The sequence below is a fragment of the Parasteatoda tepidariorum genome, chromosome 4 (assembly GCF_982258835.1).
Source record: "Parasteatoda tepidariorum strain Cologne lab strain chromosome 4, Ptep-v5.0, whole genome shotgun sequence".
Taxonomy (NCBI): domain Eukaryota; kingdom Metazoa; phylum Arthropoda; class Arachnida; order Araneae; family Theridiidae; genus Parasteatoda; species Parasteatoda tepidariorum.
In genome coordinates, this window is record NC_141758.1 from 95,936,581 (window position 1) to 95,958,948 (window position 22,368).

At 34.2% G+C, this 22,368-nt stretch overlaps 2 protein-coding genes across 2 annotated transcripts in view; one reads left to right on the plus strand and one right to left on the minus strand.

Annotated features, from left to right (window-relative positions):
- Window positions 1-1,590: 1,590 nt before the first annotated feature.
- Window positions 1,591-9,206, minus strand: LOC107446181 (uncharacterized). Its single transcript, XM_087160402.1, has 3 exons — window positions 9,135-9,206; window positions 5,145-5,207; window positions 1,591-2,031 (listed from the first exon to the last, which is right to left on the minus strand). The coding sequence occupies exons 1-3, from the start codon at window positions 9,144-9,146 to the stop codon at window positions 1,618-1,620; spliced, it is 489 nt and encodes a 162-aa protein (XP_087016528.1). The 5' UTR covers window positions 9,147-9,206; the 3' UTR covers window positions 1,591-1,617.
- Window positions 9,207-12,683: 3,477 nt separating this feature from the next.
- The window catches only part of LOC107454225 (transcription factor CP2), a 65,996-nt gene continuing 56,311 nt past the window's right edge, over window positions 12,684-22,368 (plus strand). The window contains exon 1 of the mRNA XM_087161762.1: window positions 12,684-12,708. Within this exon, the coding sequence (XP_087017888.1) occupies window positions 12,699-12,708 (10 nt within the window). The 5' untranslated portion in view covers window positions 12,684-12,698. The remainder of the gene's footprint in view (window positions 12,709-22,368) is intronic.

The following is a 22,368-nucleotide window of genomic DNA, read 5'->3' on the forward strand; positions in this document are numbered from 1 at the left end:
TTGTCTTCTGGATTGGATTCAAAATTACAAGGCTACGAAGGTGAACATTAGTAGTCACAAACCCAAAAAATTGGGTCGGATGTTCAACGATGGTTATATATATATATATATGTAAAAAAAATATTAAAAAAAACCTTACGCTGTGATATTAATTTTCCTAATTTTTTTAGGCGCATGGCGTGTTGGAATTTATAAATTGCTGATAACTCTTATGAAAAGTAAAATTAAGCGCAAATATGATAAAAAATTATAATAATAAAGCTTCCTAGAATATTAAGCCTGTTCACATAACACCTCGTAAGCATAATGTAAGCGGAGTGATACACCGGAAGTTCTTCCGGTTTTAGGAAGCTTGTTATTGTTTACATTCAGTCAACCATCCATAACCGATAAGCAACCATTTATTTAAAGATGAAGAATATGTAAGCTAATATTTCAAACCCAACATATTTTTGAACACAACAATAAGCTTTCTTGATTATTATTTTATTCATCAGTAATGATCCACACCAAGAATAAGCTAACAGTACTTAATAGTAAACGAAGAATAAATCGCTTATTTTAACCATCATAATTTGACACAAGTAACACCACAAAACCCAATTATACTGCTATATTAATTTTCCTTTTTAATTTAAAAGCACCCGATACATATCGTCACGGAATATTTATCATTTTATTTTTTAAAAATATTTTTGGTTTTCATACTACAGATGTTTCTTATGGATGGTTGACTGAATGTAAACAATAACAAACATCCTAAAACCGGAAGGACTTCCGGTGTATCACTCCGCTTACGTTATGCGTACGAGGCGATATGTGAACAGGCTTAATATTCTTGCAAGTTTTATTATTGTGATTTTTTTATTAAATTTACGCGAAATTTTACCATTTATAAGAGAAATTTTACTAATTATGTATTCTAAACCAAACAAATGGGCTTATATAGTTTGTATATGGTAAGAAATTCCCCCCGCCACAAAGTCTGAGGCCGTCTGCTGCTATGGAAACAAGAATAGCGCATTTCAGGGAGGGTGGTTTCTCTTCACTCTAGGGCTAACACAATGGACCAAAGTGAAATATTCCCGTTCTCTCACCGTCCTGAGCCAAAACCTGTCCTAAACAATGAACCCACATCCCCTACTTGAAATAGTTATATCTCGTTACCATAGCCACCACCACGGCTCCAGACGAATGGCTAGGGAAGTTCTTACTTTAGACAAACTGTACTTAATCTTGCCACTGCCTATATTATACATTCTACTGAAAAAAGAGATACACCAAAAGAGCTCCCTTAAATTCTGCTTTCTTTTCTTTTTTTAGAATTTATGAATATTAAATATTGTATTTAGACAACTAAACTAATTTGTTTATGTGCTACTACGAAATTAGTAAATATTTGCTTTTCAAAATTACTAATTAATTGGAGGAATCAATTTATTAATTAATTATTTAATCTATCAATTGATCAATTGATTTTAACGTTTGGAAATTATTTGATGAACTAGAGGCGTCTAAAATGCATTTTTAACTAGATACTATGTGGAAAGAATAACTATAATTTAATGAGCATATATCCTAGGTTAAGAGATTTTTATTTTCTTTTATTTTTTAAATTTAAGCATGATGTTTCCATTGATGTCCATGGTGCTCATGATGATGAGCATGGTGAGGTTGTTGGTGATGATGATGATGAGCATGGTGAGGTTCTTGGTGATGATGATGATGAGCATGGTGAGGCTCTTGGTGATGATGATGATGTGGTTCTTGATGGTGATGGTGAGAAGCATGAGAATGAAGTTTGACGTGAGCTGGATCCTGATTGGCTGTTCCGGGTTCATTGGTCTTGACTTCTGCTCTGAATCCTCCCTTATCTGCTACATAGTGGACTTCACGGTGGATTCCGTGATGGTCAACGTATCCGTAGCTGCCCTTCACTCCTCCGTGTCCATCACCTTCCTCGTGTCTGTGGTGGGATCCGTCTTTGCCTTTCGCTACATATCCGAACTTGTAGGGGTGAGCATGATGATGCTAGGCGAGACAGAACAATTTATTTTATAGCAATTCGAACCATCAGAGAAAATGAAAAACAACTTAAGAGGATACCGCGGGAGAAAATTTTTCATAGTAAATTACCCTGCACAAGTAATTTAAAGTTTAGAGAAGAGTAGTATTATTTTATTTACATCACACTAGCTGCATGCAGGCGACTCTCGATTTAACACAAAGGAGTAAAACTCTATTTAAAACTGGATTTAATACATGTCATCAAGAAGTATGACATGCCATCACAATTTTTGATCCTCTGCAAAGGAAATGGCACCTCCGCTTTTAGTAACCCGGTGATATACCAGCGAAGTGGAACACTTAATGGTGGAAGAGCTTAACTGATATCAATACTGCGCACCCTCGGTCCCTTCGCAGGCTGATCAATGGGGGATCTCACTCAATGACTGCAGCCAGTGATGCTTGACTTCGGATATCGACTAGGAAGCGTGTCTTCCGATCAATACACTGTGAAGCTTAACTGAACCATGAAGTTTTAAATGCTGATAGAAATGTTTTAAAAATATTAAAATACAAACAAATTATAACAACCCTAGCAGCATAATAAATTGGGCCCTCATTCGGCCAATATTCATGAATCTTGGCCCAGTAAGGGCCATTATTTTTCCGATATTGGCCCTATATAGAATAGACAGATTCACCAGATATTTTAAATCCATTATTTAGCCAATGTTGGTTCTATATAAAAGCCAATGTAGGCCCTACATAGGCCATTTTAGGACCAATATTAAAAACTCTAGACATTCCAATATTAGTCCCTCAATGCATGTTCTTATATTACCCATATCGCGCCAATTTTGAGCCCAACTGAACCAATTGTTGCTAGGGTACGAATAAATTCTCCACTGCATAATCCTGCTCTTATTAGTTTGCATTTTGATATTTTTAAATATTTCTACCAGCAATGGGATACCTGCAAGTGACGTAGAGTGGGTATCTTGATCCTGATTGATTGTTTAGGTTACGTTACGTGACTTTCTTTACATTAGCAACTGTTCTTTCCATTCTATTTCGAGTAACTTCAGCCCGTCAAGTATCAGTTCTCTTAAGTTACGCATTCTGTATTCTTACGCAAAGATTCTTACATATTAAGTATATTTATTGCACCAATTCCATAAGAAACCAGTTATATCTTCGCTATTTGGAAATTATAAAATATATTTGTTTTAACTATGCAATTTAGTTAAAAGAAGCTAAATAATCAATATAAGTTCAACAATATTTTTTTTAAATATTAATAATAATTTGCATTCGTTATTCCTGAATTCATCAAGATCTTTAATCTACAAAATATTTCTGCTCATATATCTGCATTTTTACTTATAGTAAAGCATATTGAATCATATGCTACAGCTTTAAAAAGATGGCTTACGTTAATTGTAAATGCTTGTTTTGACTTCGCTGGCGAAGTTAAAATGATATTCCACTACGTTAGCGTTTTTGACTTACGAATTCTTGCAAAATCTCTTATTTTCTCTTACGAGAGTTTGATATTTTTTCATGGACGCATGCGCATTTTCCCTGATCTGAGACATGCGCAATTACTTAAAATCTTACGTACGAGAGCGTACAGAAGCTCTCGTAAATTTGGTAAATCTCCCGAATGTTGATTTTACTCTTTGTGTACAATATAGTATAAGAGTTTTTTTCCCATTAACTGTGTTCTTATATAGTTGATTTAGAGAGGAAGCAAAACAGTTAGAAAACTTAATCTTACATTCCCAAAAGTAAATAAAAGAGAGAAGAAAAAAACAATTTTGATATTTTTTTTTAAAGCTTACTGGAATGACAATAGTAATCTTATCGTTGTTCGTACTTATTTTGTCACATTCGAAGGACATGGGGTGTTGGATTGACGAAATGTTTTGCTTATACCATTTAAGAAACAACTATCCGGTTTCTGTCAAAATGGAATGTCAGTTCTATACCCAAATAGCAAAATAAGGTTCATTTTCCCTCAGCAAAAACCTTTTAATGTAAACCTAAATAGATTTGTTATGCGGCTTACGTGTAAACCTTCTAACCTTAAAACGAGTTCTGCTCTAATCCACACACATTACCCTAATCCAAAACCTTGGAAAACACGGTTCTATACAAAAACCTTAAAACGAGGTTGACTTAGGGTTTTCAAGCGTGAAAAAATCCTTTAATAAAGCTAGTCTCAAGGTGAAAATAATCTTAAATACAGGTAATTAAAAGGTTTCTTTTTGCTAAGTCTTGTTTGCTCAGCTAAAATAAAAGCACGAAAAAATCCTTTAATGAAGCTAGTCTCAAGATGAAAATAATCATAAATCTAGGTCGTTATAAGGTTTCTTTTTGCAAGGTCTTGTTTGCTCAGCTAAAATCCACCTTGTCATGAAATTTTAAAGGATGATGCAATTTGATCCTATCGTTAGTGTGACGTCAGCTAGAACGTCACACCATTTTACCTAAGTGACAATACTTTTCAAAAAATAATTTTTAATCCTTTTAGGATGAAAGGTTTGAAACAGCAATATTTTTGCTTCATTGTATAAAGGTTTTTAGTACAAACATTTTCGTGACAGTAGAAAAAAAATTCCGACGCATGATTGTCGTAAGGTTACATGCTTTCTGGGATAGTCAGTCAGAGCGGGCCAAATTTCTGTTGACGAGAAATAATATTTGATGAAAAAGTAAAAACATAAATTATAGTTTGTCAATCTAGTTTGATCACTTTAGCTGAGACAAAAATGGATTTGGATTGACAATAAATTCCTTTGGGAGAGGAATTGTGCTTAACTTGTTATAACATGAAATTTACAACGTCACCAGAGCTCCAGTGGACATTTAAATGCTCTAGTTAGTTGGAAATGGGTCGAAATTCTATTTATGAGATTCCACCGTAATAGACACAAAGGTATAAATGGAAACGTTATGCATAATATTAAGTGTAAAAAAGTTTATCTAGCAGCTTTTCCGATATATTTCCGTTTGGAGAAGAAGTTTATCAATTTTAAAATATGACGCATTAAAATTCTTCAATATATTCAGAAGTTTGTAATTTTAAATAAGAGCTTGAATTTGCTACAACAAATCTAATAAAAAAAAATCGTCACCTCATGATGATCATGATGATGATCAGCTGCAGTAACTGCTATCAAAAGACAACTGAGGATGATCTGAAAAAAAGAAGAATCAGATTTACTAAAAATATTTACTAAACTTAATATTGAGCCGCGATGGCTCAGAAGATAGAGCATCAAGATATACGGTGGTAGACGGATTATGAGTTAGAGTCCCCTTACCGTCAAGCTGAACGTGGGAATTTTTCGTGGTTTTCCTCTCCATGTATTGCAAATGCGGGTAAGCTCCCTATACTAATTACTAAATTTCTCCCTATTCTATATCCAGGAGTTGCCTTGTCTTCTGGATTGGATTCAAAATTACAATGTTACGGAGTTGGATTTTAGTAGTCGTAAACCCAAATTTGGGACTGATATTCAACGACGGTTATAAAATGAAATAAAATGCGTAATATGCTATCAGATTTACTATATAATATTTCTGTAATATAAGTTTATACTAATGATTTATTATAATACTAGGAGGATTCGCCCCCTGCTCGCTGGTGCTCGCCAACCCCGGAACTGCTTTCGCAGTTCATTTCGGATGGCTTCGCAATCCGATGCTCGCTTTACTCGCTCATTGGATACGTTCTTAACGTCTAGCTTTTGTATACTTTTTTGAACACTGAAGTTCCGAAAACTTTTCACTGTAGAAAATTCTAAACCTGTACATTTCAATATTAATTTGAAATTGCAAACAGTTCACATATTTTTCTTAATCACACTATTCTAAATTTCAGTTGTTGAGAAAAGTAACTGTTGTAAGTTTTGTTTTAAAGTCTTTCCTACAAAAGGGCTAAAGTCATGTGTAGTAAAACAATATGAAATAGTAGTCTGCCACTGAACGCCGGATGTAAAGCATCGGCTTCGCTAAAGATAATTTTGTATTTTTAATTCTCTGAAGGGCGCCACCCTAATATGGAATTTGTAAAATAAATTTATATATTTTTGATTGTTGATGAAGCCCATCATTTTGCGTTTTCATCAGTGTTCAGAAGCAGAACAACTATAAGTTCTTTATTTTATCACAAAAATATAAAATGTATAAAAAACAAAGAGTAAGAAAATGAGTATAGTCATAGAAAAAGTTAAAATTATAATATAGTATTTATCAGTTAAAATAAAACTTTCTGTTTAAGTCATTGTTAACAATTAAAATTTCTCCGAAGCTTAATTTTGCTCACTACGTGCTCTTGCGCGCCGAAGCCTATCAATTAAAACGTATTAGCGTTTTATATAACATGGATTAGCCATATGATGGGTGCTCTTGCGCGCCGAATCCAATCAATTAAAAATGAAAACTGTTGCCAGCGCGAGAAAAGAAATATCATCGGTTTTATTGATACATACATACATACGTACGTTTTAGCGTTTTATATAATATAGAAGATAGATATTTACTATAATGTATTTACTATAATAAACTCAGCATTTAAGTATACTTTAACAGAAGCTCGGCAATCCGTCCGCTGATTCTGATAGCAAATATCCTTTTAAAAACCATTTAGCACTCTTTTAATGAAATGAAAATATAGCACACATTTACTTACACGAAACCTTCGCGAAAAAGCACTCAAAATTGAAGTAACTTTGAAACAAAAAAGACATTTATAGAAACACTCGTCGGACGAGGGGCCGAAAATTAAGCATTAATCTACACAAATTAAGCATTAATCTACACACACAGCTATCAAATTCCAAAACCGTATCCTGATTTGTCTGGTCTGAGGAATTGAAATTATCACTCAATTTTTAGTATTTAATTCATACTTATTAAGCTTAATTGTATTTATAAATGTTTTATTTTATAACAGTAATCTAGTTCATATTCATAACCGTCGTTGTTAAACCAGACCCAATTTTATAAGCTTACCAACTACGTAGCCCTGTAATTTTGAACCCAATCCAGAAGACAAAGGAAATCCTGGATTAAACAGTGGGAGAAATTTGCCTTTGCTAAGGACTTTTCGATGGAACAAACTCGCATTTGCATAACTTGAGCAGTATAACCGCGAACACTTCTTATGGTCAGCCTGACGGCAAGGGGACTCTCACCCATGATCGTCTACCATTGATGGTATTTTACATTTGTGGTCGATGTAAGCCGGATGCGGAATTCATATCAATCAGCCATAGCTGGGATTCAAACCCGGTTCACCTCATAGGAGGGCGAGTGCTCTATCCCCTGAGCTATCGCAGCTCGTATACCAATATTGTTAAAATATCCTGTTTTTTGAACTCTTAAGAAAATCCCTCAAATTTTTCTAACAGATCAAAATAGTTTTTTCTGTACAAAGCGTACACTAACTTTTTCCAAGCTCTTTCTTTTTTTTTTTTTCTAAAAAGAAATATTTGTTTCTAAGATGTTTTAAAGCTGTTCGGACATTCTTCCTATTCCCATCTTAATCAGTTATGGTATTCAAATCACGACTCGTCTACCACTGAGGATATTTTACGTCAGCACTGTGGTCGGTGCAAGCCAGGTGTGGGATTCGTGTCGACCTTCCATCGTTAAGATTCGAACCCAGGTCACCGTATTGGTAGGCGATCGCTCTATCCTTTGAACCACCACGAATCAACATAATTCTAATGGAATAAATGTCAACAAGGAATTACGTAGTAAGCAGTGCCCGACTAACAAATAATGAGACCAACAATAATAATTCAGAGAACCCTTTTCAAGCTTTTAAGTTGGATGTAAATGATTATTTAACTTTTTTATATCTATTTTAAAGCTTAAATGTATTTATAGAGGCTTTTTTATAACATAAATCTTATTCAATAAGATATAGATAATTAAATAGTGAAAATTTCATTATTTTGGAAACACCGGACACACAATAATTATTTTAGAAAGAAAAAAAAAATTGGTCATTGGTCAATTCTGTTTGCTGATTGCCTTCTTTTCAGTGAGTAGTAGAGTTTGCTTAAAACAGTTAACACTTTGCATGAAATTTAAAAAAAAATCGTTAATACCTCATTTCTTAATCATAAATATCCATAATCATTAATATTTAATACCTCATTTATTTGAAAATCCTAAATTTTTAAATCAGTATCCAGCATTCAAACATCATAATTCTTTTTTGTAACTACAGAAATGCAAGGATCATTCATTTACCTTTTCATTTTATAACTGTCGTTGAACAGCCAACCCAATTTTGGGTTTACGACCACTAATGTTCAATTCCGTAGCCTTGTAATTTTAAACCCAATCCAGATGACAAGGGAACTCTTGAATCAAGTATCGAGAGAATTTTTGCCTTCGGGGAGAGCTTTTTTATGGAACTAACCGGCATTTGCGTTACACGGTGAGGAAAGCCACGAAAACCTCCTCTGGTTAGCCTGACGGCAAGGGGACTTTAACGCATGATCCGTCTACCACTGATGATATTTTGCATTAGCACTGTGGTCAAACTGCTCTATCCCCTGAACCAACACGCTCCAGTGCGACATTTATTACGTAGCCTTGTAATTTTGAACACGATGCAGAAGACAAGGGAACTCCTGAATCAATAATCGAGAGAATTTTGCCTTAGTGCCTTTTAACTTTTTTATGGAACTAACCCGCATTTGCGCTACACAGAGACGGAAACCACGAAACCCTCCCACGGTTAGCCTGACTGCAAAGGGACTTTAACACATTATCCGTCTAACACGGAGGATATTTCACGCCAGCACTGAGGTCGGTACTAACCAGATGCGGAAGTCGTATCGACCACCCATCGCTGGGATTCGGACCCGGTTCACCTCATTGGGAGGCGAACGCTCTATCCCCTGAGCCATCACGGTTCAGACTTTTTGTTAGTTTTTGTATATTAATAAAATTCAACATTACTTTTATTGTTGTGAGCAAGACATTTAGAAAGCCTTATAGCCCATGTCATTAGTCAGAAGGCTCTAGATATCTGAAAATGGGTGGGGGGAAAAATCACGCAGAAAAATTTTCTCTAAAGAAATCTAAGGAAAATAAAATCTTACCTTAGTCAACATTATGAGTCACTCTATTCTGCTAGTTGTTAACGGTAATCGCTGATTGTTAGTGAATGTTGTGAACTTGTTGCACCCAAGAGCTTTTATATAAAACGTTTTCTAAAATTATGTTAAACAGTGTCAACATGCTTATACTAATCAACATATTTACGGATCAGTAAACATCTAATTGATTTACTTTCACTGCCATTTCCGCCATTTTTCTCTCGTCGACACAAAAATGAAAATAACCCCGAAAAACATTCACCCCCAAGGGTAATTATAAACTAGAATAAAGGCTGTTTTATTTTTTATTATTTATAAATTCCACTGTATGTCAATAAAAGAAAGAAAAAACAGTTGATTGTGTAAAATTTCTTATTTTTGTTCTATTAAAGTCCAGTATTTCAATTACTACTACGTAATGAATTGTTCATAGTTCTGCATTTCAGGATTTCCAAAAAGGTTCCATTTTCTATGTAGCAGAAGTCTGGGGGTGGGACAATCCTTTGATATTCAAATAAATCCCTTTTTTTCAGAATACGACAAAAATGCAATATATATATATATATATATATATATATATATATATATATATATATATATATATATATATATATATATATATGCATTAAAACTTGTGTAAGTTGACCACTTGTGGTGCATTGTTTTAGTGGGCAACTTATAGAGGGGGTGGGTCATTGTTTCGTTACCTATATCATGTTGCTATATATTTAAAAAAAATTTTTACTTGACTTAAAAATTTTATTTAGCAAATAGCCAAATGAATATCTTAAGAAATGTGTTTAAACCTGAATGAACTTCAGTTTGTTACATATAATTCTAATGTTTAACTAACTTTTTTTTAAAAATTATTTCGTTAGTTATGCATGTGAAGTGTTTAATAAAAATAATTTCTTCAAATATCAGAACACGAAAACATGTAATTTGAAAACTTAAACAAAACAAAATTATTTGAACACTTTAAAATTTATTCCGTTATTACTACACTTACAAACCTATTTGTTACAAAAATATTCTCTCATTGCTGTTTAGACTTTACACCAGCATTTAATGAAAGAAATGGTCAAAAGCTGACCCCCTACAGTTTCCCCAGATGGTCAACTCTCAAAAGGGTTTAGATCAGCTTTTTACACTATTTCTCCAAACAAGTGAAATTTTAACAATCATTGCAAAATGACACAAAATTTTCTGAATTTTTTTTTTCGGTCAAGTTATGAGGGTTTTAGAATAGAATTTCATAATACTCCTAGACAAAATTGACTTATTTCAGTGGTCAACATACAAGATAGACAGGTGGTCAAGTTACAAAGGTTTTACTTCTTTATATTATATAGGAAAAATTCCGTTCTTGATAATTGAGGTCAATTTATGCAGGTGTCCAACTTACCAAGGGTGGTCAACTTGATGGTTTCACTGTATATATATATGCATATTAAAAAAACAATTCTTTTCAATTATTTTTTAATGCAATGCACAATATTCCTTTCATAATGTTCCGAAAAACGCCATTTTCAAAAGAAAAAACTAGCATGACGTATTACTTTTCTTTTCTTCCAGTTTTATGATAAACTATGATTTATGTGGAAATATTGTTTTAAAAAAAAGTTATAAAAAGTATATTCCAATTAAAAATTAATTCAAAATGAAGCTCCCAATATTATTTTCGCAGAATCCTCTGAACTCACAAAATTTTTAAAAAATGTGCTACTTTTATATTAAATAACTAATTATAAATACTTTTTAATTAAAAAGGAAATAAAGAGAGCTGAGAAAAAAATATTTCCCACCATAAATAAAAAGTTTAAAAAAATATCCCCAGCCCCTGTGCTTATAAAATTGCAGTGATGATCACCCAGCTTTAAATCGATACGAACCAGCTGGTCTAGGAAATAAAGGTGGTCGGTGCGTGATGCTGTTCACATTGACATAGTCATGCCGTTGGTCTCGAAATTGCAAATTCAGCTTATAAACTAAATTTTTATTTATGAATTAAAAGGGGTGGTCATATTCATATTAGAAAAAAAATATTTATAAAAATAATTTAAAATCTTGCATAAATCTATACAATTTCGCTTAGTATTATTTATAAATATTTTTAATATTAATCACCTCATTTTATAAAATGTTATTTAATATGGCAAAATACCAAAATTTGAACGAAATCGGAATGGGGTACCGAAATTTTATTTTAAAAAAAATGAAAATGTTGTAGTTCCAGAACTTTTAATGCAAATTAAATCAAATTTTTTCACGCAATTATAAAATTAGTTAGTCCGAAGATGGAATGGATAATGCATGGAAAAAAAAATTCTTAATACTTATTATCTTAATACTTATTACTTTTCTATTATTTTATTTAATAATGATCAAAATAATTTAGAATCTTTGATGTGCACAAATATCTACCTCATTTTATAAAGCGTAATTTTATATGGCAAAAATACAAAATTTGAAATGAAATCGGAATAGGTTGTCAAAATTTTATTTTAAAAATGGAAAAGGCGAATTTTTTTTTTAAATAATGAATGACACATCGAGAAATTGCGATAAAAAATCAATCGCTTGCATTTTTATTCGTACCTTTGATTAAAATATAAATTAAAGAAAGGAAAATATAAAAAAAAAATAAAAATGTTGGTCTTGCTTACCTAAATGCGAAAGTGATGTTCCGCTAGAAAAAATAATAACAATCCCTATGTTCATAAAACTAACATGACATGACATATTAAATTGAAAATAATTGATCTAGGAAGTTTTTAAATAAGTTATTAAGGAGTCTATATTTTTATGTTAATTTTTCTAACTTTATTATGCGAAGCTATTCATTACTTTGTGAGATGATCTTCTCATTTTTACTTTTAAAGGAATGAAAAAAAAATCAACATGGAATACGATGATAATTCAGTTATCAATAGTGATAATTAAACTGTTATCTGCGTTAATTCCCGTTTTATCATTTTGAATAATTAAAAAGCTTCATGATCCTTGTGACGCTGCTTTGATTTCATCATTGTACTTTTATATATGCGTAAAAGCGAAAACGCGCACGCAGTATTTACATTAAGTTTGAAAACAACTGAATAAACTGAATGAGTTGTGTTGATTTGCTTTTAGCACAAATAGCATGAAAATAACGAACGACCATTCTCTAAGCGATCTGTTGAGGTCAATATTCAGAACCTAGCATCTGCGAAATTCACGTGTTTTTGTGTTATGAAATAACGTGGATGCTAAAAATCCACTTGTTGATACGTAATTAGTGTAACAAAATTAAAGAATTTGCTGAGATATCAGTCCTTTAATGAAACAGCAGTAATATAAAGATTACGTATTAATATATTTGATATTTAAATATCCTGTAATCAAAATAAAAGATATGGATAACTTATTTTGTAACAACAAAAATTATTTGTGTAGATGTATTCTTATCTCTGTAAACAATTCTTATTTAGTGTTTTGATCTCGATATGTTTACACTTTATGTTGTTTTTAATAGTTACTATATCTTAGAACACTTCGGAAATAATCATTAAACTTATATATTGTACAATGTCTAAAGGTAATCTAAAATCTTTGTTTTTAAATCTTTTAACTTAATATTGAGGTAGTATGTATAACTAGGTGATCAAAATTTTTTTCATATTTAGAAGTTTAACTATTGAAAGAAAACTGACGGACCCTTAAAATATGCTATGGAAATATAATTCTAACTTTATTACTAGTAATTGTTATTGATTATCCAATATTAATAATTTATCTCATGTTAATAAATGTTATTAATTATTTATCTGAATTTTTAACTCATCGAATTGAACTACTAGGGAGTTTTTTGTTTGTACTAAGAGATTTTACACGACCTGTGATCATTCATCTTAGTTTTTCAACTTAAAAGACCCAAACAAAGAATGTTTTGTTGTTGGAACATATAATTATTGTAAAAGCTTTTTCCTAATATATTAATCGTTATTTGGATTTGAAAAGTAATTAGTATTTTTAATGAGCATAATCTTTTTTGACTTCCAAATATGTAAGCATAAACTTCAAAATTTATTTTTTCATACTTTTGCATGTTGGTGAGTAGAATTCGACCATGTCAACCTTCATCTATGAAAAGGTACCCCAACATAGAATCGAGTTAACATATCTTATATACTAGGGAATTGGAATTCGAATTTTATATAGTGGTAGATACACTACAGTACTCCCCAACCAGAATTTAATTTGTGGTAGAATTCGATGAGCGGATACCACTAGTTGATTCATTGCTGTTTTATGTGAGAAGCCAGGAGAACTATATTACGACCACCGTACTTTTTGCTGAATGTGAGAGCTGTATTAAGTTCACTGTCGTGGTTGTTGAGTAGAATTCGACCATGTCAACCTTCATCTATGAAAAGGTACCCCAACATAGAATCGAGTTAACATATCTTATATACTAGGGAATTGGAATTCGAATTTTATATAGTGGTAGATACAGTACAGTACTCCCCAATCAGAATTTAATTTGTGGTAGAATTCGATGAGCGGATACCACTAGTTGATTCATTGCTGTTTTATGTGAGAAGCCAGGAGAACTATATTACGACCACCGTACTTTTTGCTGAATGTGAGAGCTGTATTAAGTTCACTGTCGTGGTTGTTGAGTAGAATTCGACCATGTCAACCTTCATCTATGAAAAGGTACCCCAACATAGAATCGAGTTAACATATCTTATATACTAGGGAATTGGAATTCGAATTTTATATAGTGGTAGATACAGTACAGTACTCCCCAACCAGAATTTAATTTGTGGTAGAATTCGATGAGCGGATACCACTAGTTGATTCATTGCTGTTTTATGTGAGAAGCCAGGAGAACTATATTACGACCACCGTACTTTTTGCTGAATGTGAGAGCTGTATTAAGTTCACTGTCGTGGTTGTTGAGTAGAATTCGACCATGTCAACCTTCATCTATGAAAAGGTACCCCAACATAGAATCGAGTTAACATATCTTATATACTAGGGAATTGGAATTCGAATTTTATATAGTGGTAGATACAGTACAGTACTCCCCAACCAGAATTTAATTTGTGGTAGAATTCGATGAGCGGATACCACTAGTTGATTCATTGCTGTTTTATGTGAGAAGCCAGGAGAACTATATTACGACCACCGTACTTTTTGCTGAATGTGAGAGCTGTATTAAGTTCACTGTCGTGGTTGTTGAGTAGAATTCGACCATGTCAACCTTCATCTATGAAAAGGTACCCCAACATAGAATCGAGTTAACATATCTTATATACTAGGGAATTGGAATTCGAATTTTATATAGTGGTAGATACAGTACAGTACTCCCCAACCAGAATTTAATTTGTGGTAGAATTCGATGAGCGGATACCACTAGTTGATTCATTGCTGTTTTATGTGAGAAGCCAGGAGAACTATATTACGACCACCGTACTTTTTGCTGAATGTGAGAGCTGTATTAAGTTCACTGTCGTGGTTGTTGAGTAGAATTCGACCATGTCAACCTTCATCTATGAAAAGGTACCCCAACATAGAATCGAGTTAACATATCTTATATACTAGGGAATTGGAATTCGAATTTTATATAGTGGTAGATACAGTACAGTACTCCCCAACCAGAATTTAATTTGTGGTAGAATTCGATGAGCGGATACCACTAGTTGATTCATTGCTGTTTTATGTGAGAAGCCAGGAGAACTATATTACGACCACCGTACTTTTTGCTGAATGTGAGAGCTGTATTAAGTTCACTGTCGTGGTTGTTCAGTAGAATTCGACCATGTCAACCTTCATCTATGAAAAGGTACCCCAACATAGAATCGAGTTAACATATCTTATATACTAGGGAATTGGAATTCGAATTTTATATAGTGGTAGATACAGTACAGTACTCCCCAACCAGAATTTAATTTGTGGTAGAATTCGATGAGCGGATACCACTAGTTGATTCATTGCTGTTTTATGTGAGAAGCCAGGAGAACTATATTACGACCACCGTACTTTTTGCTGAATGTGAGAGCTGTATTAAGTTCACTGTCGTGGTTGTTGAGTAGAATTCGACCATGTCAACCTTCATCTATGAAAAGGTACCCCAACATAGAATCGAGTTAACATATCTTATATAATAGGGAATTGGAATTCGAATTTTATATAGTGGTAGATACAGTACAGTACTCCCCAACCAGAATTTAATTTGTGGTAGAATTCGATGAGCGGATACCACTAGTTGATTCATTGCTGTTTTATGTGAGAAGCCAGGAGAACTATATTACGACCACCGTACTTTTTGCTGAATGTGAGAGCTGTATTAAGTTCACTGTCGTGGTTGTTGAGTAGAATTCGACCATGTCAACCTTCATCTATGAAAAGGTACCCCAACATAGAATCGAGTTAACATATCTTATATACTAGGGAATTGGAATTCGAATTTTATATAGTGGTAGATACAGTACAGTACTCCCCAACCAGAATTTAATTTGTGGTAGAATTCGATGAGCGGATACCACTAGTTGATTCATTGCTGTTTTATGTGAGAAGCCAGGAGAACTATATTACGACCACCGTACTTTTTGCTGAATGTGAGAGCTGTATTAAGTTCACTGTCGTGGTTGTTGAGTAGAATTCGACCATGTCAACCTTCATCTATGAAAAGGTACCCCAACATAGAATCGAGTTAACATATCTTATATACTAGGGAATTGGAATTCGAATTTTATATAGTGGTAGATACAGTACAGTACTCCCCAACCAGAATTTAATTTGTGGTAGAATTCGATGAGCGGATACCACTAGTTGATTCATTGCTGTTTTATGTGAGAAGCCAGGAGAACTATATTACGACCACCGTACTTTTTGCTGAATGTGAGAGCTGTATTAAGTTCACTGTCGTGGTTGTTGAGTAGAATTCGACCATGTCAACCTTCATCTATGAAAAGGTACCCCAACATAGAATCGAGTTAACATATCTTATATACTAGGGAATTGGAATTCGAATTTTATATAGTGGTAGATACAGTACAGTACTCCCCAACCAGAATTTAATTTGTGGTAGAATTCGATGAGCGGATACCACTAGTTGATTCATTGCTGTTTTATGTGAGAAGCCAGGAGAACTATATTACGACCACCGTACTTTTTGCTGAATGTGAGAGCTGTATTAAGTTCACTGTCGTGGTTGTTGAGTAGAATTCGACCATGTCAACCTTCATCTATGAAAAGGTACCCCAACATAGAATCGAGTTAACATATCTTATATACTAGGGAATTGGAATTCGAATTTTATATAGTGGTAGATACAGTACAGTACTCCCCAACCAGAATTTAATTTGTGGTAGAATTCGATGAGCGGATACCACTAGTTGATTCATTGCTGTTTTATGTGAGAAGCCAGGAGAACTATATTACGACCACCGTACTTTTTGCTGAATGTGAGAGCTGTATTAAGTTCACTGTCGTGGTTGTTGAGTAGAATTCGACCATGTCAACCTTCATCTATGAAAAGGTACCCCAACATAGAATCGAGTTAACATATCTTATATACTAGGGAATTGGAATTCGAATTTTATATAGTGGTAGATACAGTACAGTACTCCCCAACCAGAATTTAATTTGTGGTAGAATTCGATGAGCGGATACCACTAGTTGATTCATTGCTGTTTTATGTGAGAAGCCAGGAGAACTATATTACGACCACCGTACTTTTTGCTGAATGTGAGAGCTGTATTAAGTTCACTGTCGTGGTTGTTGAGTAGAATTCGACCATGTCAACCTTCATCTATGAAAAGGTACCCCAACATAGAATCGAGTTAACATATCTTATATACTAGGGAATTGGAATTCGAATTTTATATAGTGGTAGATACACTACAGTACTCCCCAACCAGAATTTAATTTGTGGTAGAATTCGATGAGCGGATACCACTAGTTGATTCATTGCTGTTTTATGTGAGAAGCCAGGAGAACTATATTACGACCACCGTACTTTTTGCTGAATGTGAGAGCTGTATTAAGTTCACTGTCGTGGTTGTTGAGTAGAATTCGACCATGTCAACCTTCATCTATGAAAAGGTACCCCAACATAGAATCGAGTTAACATATCTTATATACTTGGGAATTGGAATTCGAATTTTATATAGTGGTAGATACAGTACAGTACTCCCCAACCAGAATTTAATTTGTGGTAGAATTCGATGAGCGGATACCACTAGTTGATTCATTGCTGTTTTATGTGAGAAGCCAGGAGAACTATATTATGACCACCGTACTTTTTGCTGAATGTGAGAGCTGTATTAAGTTCACTGTCGTGGTTGTTGAGTAGAATTCGACCATGTCAACCTTCATCTATGAAAAGGTACCCCAACATAGAATCGAGTTAACATATCTTATATACTAGGGAATTGGAATTCGAATTTTATATAGTGGTAGATACACTACAGTACTCCCCAACCAGAATTTAATTTGTGGTAGAATTCGATGAGCGGATACCACTAGTTGATTCATTGCTGTTTTATGTGAGAAGCCAGGAGAACTATATTACGACCACCGTACTTTTTGCTGAATGTGAGAGCTGTATTAAGTTCACTGTCGTGGTTGTTGAGTAGAATTCGACCATGTCAACCTTCATCTATGAAAAGGTACCCCAACATAGAATCGAGTTAACATATCTTATATACTAGGGAATTGGAATTGGAATTTTATATAGTGGTAGATACAGTACAGTACTCCCCAACCAGAATTTAATTTGTGGTAGAATTCGATGAGCGGATACCACTAGTTGATTCATTGCTGTTTTATGTGAGAAGCCAGGAGAACTATATTACGACCACCGTACTTTTTGCTGAATGTGAGAGCTGTATTAAGTTCACTGTCGTGGTTGTTGAGTAGAATTCGACCATGTCAACCTTCATCTATGAAAAGGTACCCCAACATAGAATCGAGTTAACATATCTTATATACTAGGGAATTGGAATTCGAATTTTATATAGTGGTAGATACAGTACAGTACTCCCCAACCAGAATTTAATTTGTGGTAGAATTCGATGAGCGGATACCACTAGTTGATTCATTGCTGTTTTATGTGAGAAGCCAGGAGAACTATATTACGACCACCGTACTTTTTGCTGAATGTGAGAGCTGTATTAAGTTCACTGTCGTGGTTGTTGAGTAGAATTCGACCATGTCAACCTTCATCTATGAAAAGGTACCCCAACATAGAATCGAGTTAACATATCTTATATACTAGGGAATTGGAATTCGAATTTTATATAGTGGTAGATACAGTACAGTACTCCCCAACCAGAATTTAATTTGTGGTAGAATTCGATGAGCGGATACCACTAGTTGATTCATTGCTGTTTTATGTGAGAAGCCAGGAGAACTATATTACGACCACCGTACTTTTTGCTGAATGTGAGAGCTGTATTAAGTTCACTGTCGTGGTTGTTGAGTAGAATTCGACCATGTCAACCTTCATCTATGAAAAGGTACCCCAACATAGAATCGAGTTAACATATCTTATATACTAGGGAATTGGAATTCGAATTTTATATAGTGGTAGATACAGTACAGTACTCCCCAACCAGAATTTAATTTGTGGTAGAATTCGATGAGCGGATACCACTAGTTGATTCATTGCTGTTTTATGTGAGAAGCCAGGAGAACTATATTACGACCACCGTACTTTTTGCTGAATGTGAGAGCTGTATTAAGTTCACTGTCGTGGTTGTTGAGTAGAATTCGACCATGTCAACCTTCATCTATGAAAAGGTACCCCAACATAGAATCGAGTTAACATATCTTATATACTAGGGAATTGGAATTCGAATTTTATATAGTGGTAGATACACTACAGTACTCCCCAACCAGAATTTAATTTGTGGTAGAATTCGATGAGCGGATACCACTAGTTGATTCATTGCTGTTTTATGTGAGAAGCCAGGAGAACTATATTACGACCACCGTACTTTTTGCTGAATGTGAGAGCTGTATTAAGTTCACTGTCGTGGTTGTTGAGTAGAATTCGACCATGTCAACCTTCATCTATGAAAAGGTACCCCAACATAGAATCGAGTTAACATATCTTATATACTAGGGAATTGGAATTCGAATTTTATATAGTGGTAGATACAGTACAGTACTCCCCAACCAGAATTTAATTTGTGGTAGAATTCGATGAGCGGATACCACTAGTTGATTCATTGCTGTTTTATGTGAGAAGCCAGGAGAACTATATTACGACCACCGTACTTTTTGCTGAATGTGAGAGCTGTATTAAGTTCACTGTCGTGGTTGTTGAGTAGAATTCGACCATGTCAACCTTCATCTATGAAAAGGTACCCCAACATAGAATCGAGTTAACATATCTTATATACTAGGGAATTGGAATTCGAATTTTATATAGTGGTAGATACAGTACAGTACTCCCCAACCAGAATTTAATTTGTGGTAGAATTCGATGAGCGGATACCACTAGTTGATTCATTGCTGTTTTATGTGAGAAGCCAGGAGAACTATATTACGACCACCGTACTTTTTGCTGAATGTGAGAGCTGTATTAAGTTCACTGTCGTGGTTGTTGAGTAGAATTCGACCATGTCAACCTTCATCTATGAAAAGGTACCCCAACATAGAATCGAGTTAACATATCTTATATACTAGGGAATTGGAATTCGAATTTTATATAGTGGTAGATACAGTACAGTACTCCCCAACCAGAATTTAATTTGTGGTAGAATTCGATGAGCGGATACCACTAGTTGATTCATTGCTGTTTTATGTGAGAAGCCAGGAGAACTATATTACGACCACCGTACTTTTTGCTGAATGTGAGAGCTGTATTAAGTTCACGGTCGTGGTTGGTGAGTAGAATTCGACCATGTCAGCCTTCATCTATGAAAAGGTACCCCAACATAGAATCGAGTTAACATATCTTATATACTAGGGAATTGGAATTCGAATTTTATATAGTGGTAGATACAGTACAGTACTCCCCAACCAGAATTTAATTTGTGGTAGAATTCGATGAGCGGATACCACTAGTTGATTCATTGCTGTTTTATGTGAGAAGCCAGGAGAACTATATTACGACCACCGTACTTTTTGCTGAATGTGAGAGCTGTATTAAGTTCACGGTCGTGGTTGGTAAGTAGAATTCGACCATGTCAACCATCATCTATGAAAAGGTAACCCCAACATAGAATCGAGTTAACATGTCTTATATACTAGGGTATTGTCTTATATACTGGGGAATTTTTGTAGTGGTAGATACACTACATGCTTAAACCAGAATCGGACTTTATTGATACTCGTTGGCTAACTTGGTTTTAATGGTCCCTATGGATAATTGACAGTGTAAAGTTATGCGGTGCTTGGGGTTAAAATTCGCAGTAAGACTTCCGGGAAATTACTTCCAACCGATTTTTAAAGCCTAAGCTTGAAAAAACGCACCATCCAATATTATGATACTTATAATCTTTACAATATAACGCGTTCTTTTAATCTAACTATCAACGAAGTAAACAACTAATAAATTCGAAAGACTCAACAGGCTTGATATGATGTTACTCCAAAAATTACAAACGGCGATAATTTACACAAATATAGCCAAATATGGGATAGCCCTCTAAACATGACAAACCTTACACCTGAGCTGCGATGGCTCAGGGGATAGAGCATTCGCCTTCCAATGAGGCGAACCGGGTTCGAATCCCAGTTGATACGAATTCCGCATCCGGCTTGCACTAACCACAGTGCTGACGTGAAATATCCTCAGTTGTAGACGGATCATGGGTTAAAGTCCCCTTGCCGTCAGGCTAACCGTGGGAGGTTCTCGTGGTCTTCCTCTCCATGTAACGCAAATACGGGTTAGCTCCATCAGAAAGTCCTCCACGAAGGCAAATATTTCTCCCAATACTCGATTTAGAAGTTCCCTTGTCTTCTGGATTGGATTCAAAATTACAAGGCTACGGAGGTGAACATTAGTAGTCACAAACCCAAAAAATTGGGTCGGATGTTCAACGACGGTTATATATATATATATATATATATATATATATATATATATATATATATATATATATATATATATATATATATGTAAAAAAAATATTTAAAAAAAATTTTACGCTGTGATATTAATTTTCCTAATTTTTTTTAGGCGCTTGGCGTGTTGGAATTTACATATTGCTCATAACTCTTATGAAAAGTAAAATTAAGCGCAAATATGATAAAAAATTATAATAATAAAGCTCCTAGAATATTAAGCCTGTTCACATACCACCTCGTAAGCATAATGTAAGCGGAGTGATACACCGGAAGTCCTTCCGGTTTCAGGTAGCTTGTTATTGTTTACATTCAGTCAACCATCCATAACCGATAAGCAACCATTTATTTAAAGATGAAGAATATGTAAGCTAATATTTCAAACACAACATATTTTTGAACACAACAAAAAGCTTTCTTGATTATTATTTTATTCATCAGTAATGATCCACACCTAGAATAAGCTAACAGTACTTAATAGTAAACGAAAAATAAATCGCTTATTTTAACCATCATAATTTGACACAAGTAACACCACAAAACCCAATTATACTGCTATATTAATTTTCCTTTTTAATTTAAAAGCACCCGATATATATCGTCGCGGAATATTTATCATTTTATTTTTTAAAAATATTTTTTATTTTCATACTACAGATGTTTCTTATGGATGGTTAACTGAATGTAAACAATAACAAACTTCCTAAAACCGGAAGAACTTCCGGTGTATCACTCCGCTTACGTTATGCGTACGAGGCGATATGTGAACAGGCTTAATATTCTTGCAAGTTTTATTATTGTGATTTTTTTATTAAATTTACGCGAAATTTTACCATTTATAAGAGAAATTTTACTATTTATGTATTCTAAACCAAACAAATGGGCTTATATAGTTTGTATATGGTAAGAAATTCCGCCCGCCACAAACTCTGAGGCCGTCTGCTGCTATGGAAACAAGAATAGCGCATTTCAGGGAGGGTGGTTTCTCTTCACTCTAGGGCTAACACAATGGACCAAAGTGAAATATTGCCGTTCTCGCACCGTCCTGAGCCAAAACCTGTCCTAAACAATGAACCCACATCCCCTACTTGAAATAGTTATATCTCGTTACCATAGCCACCACCACGGCTCCAGACGAATGGCTAGGGAAGTTCTTACTTTAGACAAACTG

Excerpts from the sequence above, each read along its gene's own strand:
- LOC107446181 (XM_087160402.1), bottom strand. Across the intron at positions 2,032-5,144 it reads ATCATCATGATCATCATGAG|CATCATCATGCTCACCCCTA; the intron begins GTGACGATTTTT and ends TGTCTCGCCTAG.